Source organism: Xiphophorus couchianus, chromosome 11, assembly GCF_001444195.1.
Source record: "Xiphophorus couchianus chromosome 11, X_couchianus-1.0, whole genome shotgun sequence".
In the NCBI taxonomy this organism is placed as follows: domain Eukaryota; kingdom Metazoa; phylum Chordata; class Actinopteri; order Cyprinodontiformes; family Poeciliidae; genus Xiphophorus; species Xiphophorus couchianus.
Genome location: NC_040238.1, coordinates 5,422,408 through 5,434,499, shown reverse-complemented (window position 1 = coordinate 5,434,499; position 12,092 = coordinate 5,422,408). Strand labels below are relative to the sequence as shown.

Sequence of the window (12,092 nt, the reverse complement as noted above, 5' to 3'; positions counted from 1 at the left end):
CCGAAAGGATTGAGAACATTAGAGGTAAGGTCGTTTTTCCAGGCTTCAGTTGTGTTTTAATTTGACGAGGTTCATCAGCATTATGGCTGCAGCAGCAACAATCTGGATTATATTAATCCTGGGAGATATAAAAATACTCATAAAATGCAGCATGTCAGTTTAATAGACTCCACAGATGCAACTACAGTCAGATGTGTTTGCAGATGATCAGACGATTTTACACACACTGCAGCTTTCACACTGGATTTGTAGATAATTATATATTTTTTATATAATATATTATCTTGTTGCTCTTGTAAATTATAGTACTTCTGTGTGAGGGTGTGATTAATAATCAACTTTTGTCAAAACAACTCATTAAATAAAAATCCTCATCTTTAAGGCTTTAAACTCTAAGACTTAGTGGCTTTTTGAGTATTGATTAAAGTATTTTACATTCTCTGTAAAATACTTTTATTTTAAATATGTTTTATTTAAAATAGATACATATTTAAAATAAAACATATAAATTAAATTAACATATATCCTTACACAGGAAGTAATTTGATTAGGGCTGAAACGATTAATCGCATTAATCGCCAAATGATTTATAAATTGATCAATATTTAACCGTTTGCTGGGGTAAAAAATCTACATATTCAAAGAAAAGATTCAGCTGAAACTACAAAATGTATTTATATTTTGCATTTAAGATAAAATAAACCACTTTGTTTGTAAATATGTTTACAAAGAAGCCTCATAATTTCAGCTTCATCTGGTTTAAATTCACTACAGGAATTATTTTGTTTTGCATTTTAGGTAAAAACTGCAAACATGCTGTCGTCTGCCTGCTTCAAGGTTCGACATATTTATTCAAACTAATATTTGGTTGCAACAGATGTAGGGTTGAAAGGATTAATCAGATTCATCGTGATGAATCGATTATTCCCATAATCAACTAATTATTAATCAAAAAGGCAATTTTGCAGTAATTAAGCCTAAGCTAAACAGAAAAGATGTAGATTTTCATCTAAAATAACAAACGTTTGCCTGTAAATGTATTCTAGAAAACCTCGTATGGCATTGTTTTAGCTTCACCTTTAATTATCCAGTTATTAATCAATTCATCTAAATAATATCTGATCAGCCAACACTGCATTGATGTCCAGCAGGAAGGCCTGAGATTTTCACATGTAATGCTGTTATTGCATTTTAGACATAAAAAGGGATATTTTGGTTTATTTGCATCTTTTAATGCAAAAACAGAAAAATCTGTTTAAAGTTCCAGTTTTAAATCTGATTAACTGTCAGAATAGTTAAAGTAGAGAAACTCCATCAACCCTCCCAGCTGCTCAACCAGCCAGACTTTAGTTATTCTTATCATTTGAAAGGAATCCTGACTTTGTTTGCAGAAGGAGGAGGAATCACTCGTTGTGTTTGGTGCTGGAGAAGCTGGAAGGTGACAGTTTTCTCCAGCAGCTGGAGGCTGAGTTGGCTCGCTGTGTGTGAATGCGAGTGCTGGACAGCGTGTTTGCTAGCCATCGTTTCCCCACCGGGATGTGTCGACATGCTCAGCTCTCCATCCACTCACTGCGACTGGCAAACAGCGTGAGAGTTTGTGTGTGAGCAGAAAAAACTCTCAGCTGTTTACATCTGGTTGCTATGGCGAATCTGCGGACGCCAATGAGCCGCAGCAGCTGTTAGCATCCCAAACTCAGCATTCACACACGACTAGCTGTTTATCAAAGATGACAAACTAAAAACTATTCTGGCTAGATTTTAAAACAATAAAACTATTTCCTACAAATTTCTGGTTGATCATCTTTTATCTATTTATGCTTTTATGATTCACTCTCTGATTTTGCCCAGGATTGTATTTTAGTAAAAATCACAGGATGGTTGTTGTCCCTTTCACGGTTAAAATAAATTAAACTTAAGGCAAAAACCTGGATGAACACTTTTTAAGATGTTGAACTGCCAACTTTTGCCTAATGCCTTCCCTCCTTCACCTTCACTCTCTTTCCTGTCTGAATACTTTCACATAAAGGCCACAAGACAACAAAACCTCAAAAACAAAAAAGAAGTTAAAAACGCTGATAAATGTGGATGTTTGGAGATATCTCATGTAGGTGTGAGTGAGTAAGAAATAAATGTCAGCAGGTGAGTAATTATCTCCTGATTAAAATAATCCAGTTCTGATCTCAACATTCGAGGAGCAAAGATATGCTAATTTCTTCCTAAGGAGTGAAAACTGAAAGCTTTTGTTACGTAAACAGAAGAAAACAAAGCGGAGCAGCTAATCAGGTTCTATTCATCTGCTGCACAATGCTTTTCAGACTTCCTGAAGGAAAATCTTGTTCAAAACGTCGAGTTCAGAGCATCAAAGTCGAGTCGACAACAAATCTGTACACAACGGACTGAAAACAGACTCAGTCTGATTCTTGTAGAGGCAAATGTTCACATTTTGTCACATTAAAACCACAAACTTTTATGGATTTAGTGTTTTACATAAAAGATTTGTTTTAGTTGCACTGAAAGATTTCAGATTTCATTTGGAAAGACAAATTAGAAAAACACAAATTCTTCTCTGATCATAGCAAACGCTTGGACGGTACTGCAGCTGTAGCTTGATATAAAGTCAAAAGCTTCAGTAGCTTAATGAGTATAAACACTTTTGATGCCAATTGAGGAACATTTTTCCATTTCAGATAAATGTTTTTGTATTGATCCAAAATCAGTATCATTGGTATCAACCGGTAAGAGTCTGATCGGTGCATCTCAACTGGCACTAAAATATCTCAAACTGATTTAGTCACCTGACCTTTAGCTTCATAATTAAGGTAAAGAATCCTGTCAGATGATCGTTAATGTCACCGTTTGTGAATTAGCTCTGTGGAAATATCGCTGCACTGCTCTGTCCCTCATTCACAGGTAAAAAGTGTTTCTTGAACAAATCCAGTGGTTTGCTCTGAGCTTTGCACCTTCACACACTTAACCTGCAGCAGTGAGAAACGGATCGATCAGGAAGGCAGCAACACGGCTTCACACCTGCTCTGCTGTGTTGGGAAACCCCAGCGACATCACTTCCTTCCTTCCTCCGTCGAACACCGGGAGGCGCTCCGACTGTCGCTTTTCTAGGCTGCTAAACGTTTCTAAAAGGAGAACAAGTTGTAGATATCCGACTTCATTATCCCGTCCTTTTAGTTTATTTAAAGAAACAAGTAAAAAATGTTTTTTTGGTAAAAGATACGAGAGCCATTCCACCGACATTTAAACGAAGCTTTGTCCGTTTATATTTCCAAACGTCTTCGCATCTAAAACTGGTTTTAATCAGAAGATTAAACTTTAGTCTTCAACACGTCCAAACATGCCTCATCAACACAAAGTAGCTCAAAATCGCAGATTAAAGATGAACATATTGATGATGACAGTTTGTCTGTTGTCATTGTAATTTGATACACATCTTGTATGCCACTGCAACTAATGATTATTTTATTAACTGAATATTCTGACAATTAATTGACTAATCAGATGAACAAATTGGCACATTCTGCAGATTTTTCATATTTTATACAATATTAGAAATACATAAAAATGCAAACAATTCATTTCCTGATTTCAATAAGAAAATAAACATTTTATTGCATAAAATGTAAAAGTTTCTGGGGCAAATATCCTAACACAAAACTAATTTACAAGTAACATTTCAGCAAGATGTTTGAGGTTATTTTACGTAAATAATTCCTTAATATTGATGGAAAGGTTCAAGTTCAAGATTATTTCATAAAAATGTTTGTTATAAGTTTAATAATCTGACAGTGGAACTAACATTTTTTTAACCAGGATTTTGTGTTTTTGCAGTGTATTTTATTGATGTCGTGGCAGGAAGCCGTATGCATGAGGTGTTACCTTAAAATAAATCCCCAGGTTGCTTCCTGTTAATGTCAATTAAGCTCATCATCATCTGGGCTTCAGAAATAATTTGAAGAGTTTATGAATTAGAAGCAAATAAATTCATTTTGGTTTAAATCAGGAAACTTCTGTCAGACAGTGAGAAAAAGAAAAGATGCATGTAAACATCTGCTTTCAACTGGAAACAACTGAAAACAAATATGAAATAATGTCAAACTTTAATTTAGTTACTGGCACAAGATAGAAAAAAGCAACAACTTGTGTGAAATAAAGACGGAGATGAAAGAGGATTTGAATACACACTCCCATCTGTGTGTGGGGAACAATTTCAGAGAGGAAATCCCCCCCGAGTACAAAGTGTGGAAATTCATCCTGCTGTCTGGTTGGGCTGTGGCAGGCGCCGCCCCGTGCCTCTGAGCCAACGTGTGTGTCCTTGTTCCACGATACAGTTACACAGACTGTCATACGATTCCCAGGAGGAGAAGAGCAGCGAGGTTTCTCTGACGAAGAGGAGTTCTGCTCTGGTCTCTGGAGACGAAGCTCGGCGCTCTGCATCGCCACACAAACATTTCACCAGGGCGCGTTTTAAACCTTCCTAGTTCTCTGCAGTGAACATGTGTGCACTAGGAAGGCTGTCTTTACTCACAACCTCCATTTTTCTTCCTGTTTCTGTTGAATCAGCAGATTCACAAATCTGATGCCTGTTTGATTCCTGCTTCTCAATCTGCAACTTAAAGGTGATTACTAACATTAACAGGTTAGGACAGATCTATGATCTTCTGCACAATAATATCCAAAGTGCGGCCCGGGGCCATTTGCAGACCTTGAAATGTTTTTGTGCGGCCCTCAATCGTCATTAAGACCGGATAAATTTGGTTTTCCAGGCAGTTGGTGCAGATGCACATTTAAAACAAAGTTTTGGTGCAATTTCCAAAAAACGTACAGGCAGTTTAACATCTTACAATGCAACACACAGTATTCATCCAGATTTCAGCTTTAAATTTAATTCATCTTAATAGTAAAAGGGACAACAAACATTTTATTTTAGTGATTTTTACTGTGAATTTTTTTACTAGTGAATCATAAAGCATAAATAGATAGAAGATGAACAACCTGAAGGAAATGGTTTTTAAATCTGGTAAAACCTTTCGTGTTTTAAATCAGATTTCAGTCTGAGCAGTTTTAGGGTCTCTGTCACTTTAAATCCAGGCAGGGTGCTGCTGGCCACGCCCCCAACTCAACATTTACACTCACACAACAAAATGGCAGCAAACAGATGTGCTATTATACAACCGTACCTCTTTGAAAAGCATTAGTGGAGCCTCCTGCACAACCAACCAGAATGCAGCAAGTGGTTTCTGGATGGTGAGCCGACAACAAAAATCTCATCTTTTCCAGCAGCCATTGTACAGCGTTTTAAATTATCTTTTTAAATTACCCCAGCACCATTGTGCAGTGCAGAAACCAAAAAACATAAATCAACAAGGTGTTTTTTAAGTGCTTAGTTTGCTTATAGAAGCAGAGGAAACGCAAATAAAAGTACAAAAACATGAAAAAAGTGAATTTTCCACAAACTGTCCGTGCAGGTGCAGATAAACTTCCAGAACAGTTGCCATATTTCTGCAGTTGAACCAAAAAATAAAAACAAAAATAAAACCTTTTACGATCTCTCTTCAGAAGATATTCCTGACCGTGTTTTCTCTTTTATTTTTTATGCGACCTTTCTCATCACTCTCCCAAAATGAAGCAGCAGAGGAAGCGTTTTGAAAGGGGACGTGGCCCCTGGCTCCTCGGCGGAGGCTCGGGTCAGAGCAGAGAGCTGCAGCGGTAATTACTGAGCGACTGATTGCTGACAGGACCTTCCAGCAGCCTGTGGTTAGCTACATGGAGGCGAAGGAAGCCTGACACAAGCTCTGCTGACGACTCGCACTCTCAGGGCAAAGATGTCATTTTCTCTTTCTGAAAGCTGCAAAAAACAACAAACTACGTCAACTTCAGTCTGAGTCTCTGTGGAGGCGAACGGAGCAGATTATTTACCTCCCAAAACGTAGACGTGCCATAGAAATAATTCTAGAAGGTGAATTTAAAAAGCAACCCGGCTGGAGTGGGAGGACTGTGTGATTGCATCAGTTTCCCAACTGGATGATGCCGGTTTCTTCGGCAGGCTGGTCATTTGTGAGCGGTGGGGACGGAGTGGACGCTCTGACATGGAGCTACGCTAACTGGACCGGCGGAGAACCTCACACTCTGAGGCAGATTCAGGTTTGACATGAAGCCTCCTCCTGCAACTGCTTCCTGTCTTCTTCTTGGTTTCCACCAGTAGTAACCTCCTGTTTCTGATCATGTGACTCATGTTATTAAAAAACTAGTTGTTTTTTTTATTTCCATGTTTCCCATTCAGCAAAATTATTTTCAAAATATCAAATTATTTGGTCAATAGAAATGCAGCTGCTGACTTTATATCAAAACTAAAATCACTTTAAACTGCCTGGAATCTGAACAATCAATCATCAATAATTGTTTTTAAATAATCAGAACTGGTCAAACTGGAGCTCCAGTTAAATAAAACCCAAACCAGCAGCTGTCCTACCTCAGACGGTTTCTTGTGCGGGAGGCGGACCCAGGTGCTGCTGGTGCCGATGTTCTTAGAGGACCTGGACCACGACGTCACCTGACCTGCAGGACCGGTACAAACACAGATCAATAATCCGTTTCTGGTCCCTTTATGATTGTAATTAAAGAAAAAAATTCAGTTTGTTTGAGATGTGAAATCCTTCGCTGCAGTTCGTTAAAAAACTGGAGAAATGCCGAAACAATGATGAAGGCTGAACAATGAATCAGCAGGAAATCTGCTCAACAAATTATTATGGAGCTCAAAGTTTTTATCTTTTAAAATGAATTATTCTTTTATTTCTTATTTTATTTCTTATATAAAATAGATTATGAAGAATTTCTAGGGTGTAAATTGGCAGAGTTGGTCATTATTATGATGTTATTTACATGATACATAATAATAATTACATAATAACATAATAATAATTGTTATTACTTTGGGTCTGTAGTTTTTCCTGTTGTTAGTTTGTAATCATTTTGTTTAAAATTACATATTTGTTAGTATAGTATATTGAAAAGGCATATAAATTAAGTAATGTTGACTCCTTTCCAAGCAAAAAATTAACACTAAGCTGATTATTTTGTTCTTGGTTAATCATCCACGTTTTCTCTTGTCCGACTGATCACTAGTTTTTAACAACTTGTTTGAATTAAATTAATAAATGAATAAATTAAATGGAAAAGCTGCCAAACAAACCGCGGCTGAAGGCTTTAACTGATGACGATCCATGAAGAGGTTAATTAGGTAACGACAATATAAATAACATCTTGTTAACGCCCTGCTCCACTACGCTCCATTACCAGCTCATTAATACACAACTTAATTGTAATTAAGCAGAGGCTGGAGCCAGCATCCACCCACCACTTCACCCAGCAGCTCCACCGGATTTCACTGCTTTTACATCCGCCGCCCTTCAACACTCAAACCATGTCTGACTGAGTCTGCATACCGAAGAATGATAAATATAATTAGACAGCATCCTTTGGAATGAATTTGGGTTTAATGTGGCACATCAGAGTCTGAGTGCCTGTGAGCAAGTTCAACATGTTGAACATGTTGAACATGTTCAACATGTTGAACTTGCTCAACATGTTCAACATGTTCATGCTCAACATGTTCAACATGTTCAACATGTTCAACATGTTGAACATGTTCAACATGCTCAACATGTTGAACATGTTGAGCATGTTGAACATGTTGAACATGTTGAACATGTTGAACATGTTGAACATGTTCAACATGTTCAACATGTTGAACATGTTGAACATGTTGAACATGTTGAACATGTTCAACATGTTGAACTTGCTCAACATGTTCAACATGTTCATGCTCAACATGTTCAACATGTTCAACATGTTCAACATGTTCAACATGTTCAACATGCTCAACATGTTCAACATGTTGAACATGTTGAACATGTTGAACATGTTGAACATGTTGAGCATGAACATGTTGAACATGTTGAACATGTTGAACATGTTGAGCATGTTGAACATGTTGAACATGTTGAACATGTTGAGCATGTTGAACATGTTGAACATGTTCAACATGTTGAACATGTTGAACATGTTCAACATGTTGAGCATGTTGAACATGTTGAACATGTTGAACATGTTCAACATGTTGAACATGCTCAACATGTTCAACATGTTCAACATGTTCAACATGTTCAACATGTTCATGCTCAACATGTTCAACATGTTCAACATGTTCAACATGTTGAACATGTTGAACATGTTGAACATGTTGAGCATGTTGAACATGTTGAACATGTTGAGCATGAACATGTTCAACATGTTCAACATGTTCATGCTCAACATGTTCAACATGTTCAACATGTTCAACATGTTGAACATGTTGAACATGTTGAGCATGAACATGTTGAACATGTTGAACATGTTGAGCATGAACATGTTGAGCATGAACATGTTGAGCATGAACATGTTCAACATGTTCAACATGTTGAACATGTTGAACATGTTGAACATGTTGAACATGTTGAACATGTTGAACATGCTCAACATGTTCAACATGTTCAACATGTTCAACATGTTCAACATGTTCAACATGTTCAACATGTTCATGCTCAACATGTTCAACATGTTCAACATGTTCAACATGTTGAACATGTTGAACATGTTGAACATGTTGAGCATGTTGAACATGTTGAACATGTTGAGCATGAACATGTTCAACATGTTCAACATGTTCATGCTCAACATGTTCAACATGTTCAACATGTTCAACATGTTGAACATGTTGAACATGTTGAACATGTTGAACATGTTGAACATGTTGAACATGTTGAGCATGAACATGTTGAGCATGAACATGTTCAACATGTTCAACATGTTCAACATGTTGAACATGTTGAACATGTTGAGCATGAACATGTTGAGCATGAACATGTTGAGCATGAACATGTTGAGCATGAACATGTTGAGCATGAACATGTTGAGCATGAACATGTTGAGCATGAACATGTTGAGCATGTTGAACATGTTGAACATGTTCAACATGTTGAACATGTTGAACATGTTGAACATGTTGAGCATGTTGAACATGTTGAACATGTTCAACATGTTGAACATGTTGAACATGTTCAACATGTTGAACATGTTCAACATGTTGAACATGTTCAACATGTTCATGCTCAACATGTTCAACATGTTGAACATGTTCATGCTCAACATGTTCAACATGTTCAACATGTTCAACATGTTGAACATGTTGAACATGTTGAGCATGAACATGTTGAGCATGAACATGTTGAGCATGAACATGTTCAACATGTTCAACATGTTCAACATGTTGAACATGTTGAACATGTTGAGCATGAACATGTTGAGCATGAACATGTTGAGCATGAACATGTTCAACATGTTCAACATGTTGAACATGTTGAACATGTTGAACATGTTGAACATGTTGAACATGTTCAACATGTTCAACATGTTCATGCTCAACATGTTCAACATGTTGAGCATGAACATGTTGAGCATGAACATGTTCAACATGTTCAACATGTTCAACATGTTCAACATGCTCCCCATCGCCAGCAGAGCCGCCGCCATACTGGCTTCACTCCTCAGCAGCTAGCAAGCTAGCAAGCTAGCACCGCTCAGGGAGGGCAAGCTGCAGCACTGGTCTTCAGAGGTCACCCACGTCTTCTACACAGAGACACACACACATCCCGACACGCAAACACACACAGAAATCACACACACACACGCCCACACCCCGACAAACGCCCACACACAGAGCAAAATCAGTGAAGGAGTGTGTGTTTATCGATGAGGATTCAGCCATAAGCTTGTCGCTGCCAAACAGTAAAACCTTTTAGACTTTCAGTTGCTCCAAATGACCTGAAACACGTAAAGAATATCGGCTAGAAACACCAAATTTACCGATGTTGTGTCGACACGATGCATGTTGCTGTTTACATCCCGATATTTCAATGCAGGACAAAAAGATTACTCTTTTCTGTTGCTGAATACGGCAAAATGAAACCTGGACATTTGGGAATTATTAAGAAGTTATTGTCATTAACGATAACATTGTTGTTTTCAGACCATTTCCAGTAATATAATGGTCATGAAATAATAATAAAGCAAGAACAGATTCTCAAAGATCAATAAACTTTAAATAAACATTTAATGCTGGAACTGGAAGACATTTTAAATATCCAAAATAGATAAACAACAAATAAAATGAATTATAAAGTCTCTGCTGTTTGAGACCAAAACATCAGACTGAAAACTTTGATCATCCAGTTTTTGGTGGAAAGAGAGAAACGATAAATCATGCAAATAGAAACTATTGATCTCGCTTTAATTTATCCTGCGATTAATTGATTTCTTGGCCTGGCAGCGAACGGCCCGGAGCGTCGCCAGAGCGATGAGGGCATGATGAGGTCGTGTGTTTGGTTTTAGGCTCAGGTCCTGTGACCGACCCAGAGCAGTCGGGCCACACATCAGGAAGGAACCGGAGCAGCCGCTAAGTCCATGCTGAAGCACCAAAATCTCCTAATGGGAGTTTGGGTCAAGCTCCAAACAGACAGGAAGCTTACGCTCAATTACTCTTAATGAGGAGCACATTGCTCTCCTCATGCAGCCATGCAGAGTTCTCCAGGATCTGCAGAAACCATCAGGCGTTCACGTTCTGGTGAAGTAAAAGTCCAGTTAAAGAGCAACGTGAGCACTGGTCCAGGGTCACATGAACAAAAAACCCGTCAGAGCAAAAATCACAGAACATCTGAACCAGAATGTTTGTGTAATGATTTCTATCTGTCTGCAAAACTCCATGTGCTAATCTTCTGCACACTACACTGTAAAAACACTAAATCTTACCAAGTATTCTGGTTTAATACCCGAACCCTCTAGAGCAAATATCTTATAAGTGACTTTTCAGCAAGAAATAAGAACTTCATTTAAGTAAATAATTCTTTAATATTGATGAGAAAGTTCTAAATTATTTAACTTATAACAAGACATTTTCCTATTTTATAAGTGAAATAATCTTATTTACTTCTATTGACTAAAAAAAGCTCGTATATCTTAATGAAAAGTTACTTGTAAGTTAGTTTTGTTTTATTTCAACTGTACTATTAATCAATCCATCAAATTTTATTTGTATATCACATTTCAAAGAGCTTTACATCATAAAAACATAAAAGCACAAAGTCATAGAAACACAGTCAACAATTGAAATATTAAATTTTCCCATCATTACACGTCATATTATTGATTAATGTTTCATTTACGACGTTTCAAAGTCAACTCTAAGTAGGTGGGCTTTCAGCTGTTTTTCTGGAGTTTATTCCAGATTTGCGGTGCATATCCTACGATACCAACTAAACAAACACAAAAAATAGCAGGTAGATTTAGTGTTTTTGCAGTGTAGCTCGGCTACCACATGGCAGCTGCTCGACTCCGTCACCGTGACCCGATAACCAAACATGCAGGCGAAGCCTACCATCATGGCTGCGTGTTAATTAGAAGCCGCACAGCAGCCAAAATTATCCTGGGCATCCTTCAATTAGAAACCTGATAACCTCCAGCTGCAGCTGCAGAGGTCAGGCGGAAACGCAGAGCAGCACAAACGGCCCATTAAAGATGCTGCAAAAATGCTGCACAGACCTGACATTGACAGAGGTCCGGCAGCGCCGCGTGAAAACTGCTTCATAATCAGTCTGACTCAGACACAAACAGAACAAGGTAGTTTACTTACATTTACTTCAGGACTTTTGCTACTTTTTTACTTTTACCTGAGTAATTTTATCCTGAAGTATTTCTGCTCTTACTAGAGTGAAATTTCTGGATTTTTTTCCCACTGAATGAAAATCAAACATGTTTTAACCAGAAACTCACCAGACTCAGACCAGCAGCTTCTGTTACAGTTTCAGAAGATTTGAAACATTTTATTTTGTTATTTTTTGTCACTTATATGTATTTTTGTCATTTCTGTCCTTAAAATACCAAAATGTCCACTATACTTTATATTTTAGTTAATCTGATTATGTAATTTTTAAATATTAAATGTTATTCAGTACTTGAGTTGATGTTTTACCAAATATTTTTTACCTTTA

The 12,092-nt window shown here is 37.4% G+C and overlaps 1 protein-coding gene across 3 annotated transcripts in view; it reads right to left on the bottom strand.

Annotated features, from left to right (window-relative positions):
- jade2 (jade family PHD finger 2) overlaps positions 1 to 12,092 on the bottom strand; it is a 155,614-nt gene that overhangs the window by 125,216 nt on the left and 18,306 nt on the right. For all 3 annotated transcript variants that reach the window (XR_003597285.1, XM_028031502.1, XM_028031503.1), the window contains exon 3: positions 6,482 to 6,567. Coding sequence is in view for 2 of the 3 variants with exons in the window: in XM_028031502.1 (XP_027887303.1) it covers positions 6,482 to 6,567 (86 nt within the window). In the remaining variant the exon portion in view is untranslated. The remainder of the gene's footprint in view (positions 1 to 6,481; positions 6,568 to 12,092) is intronic.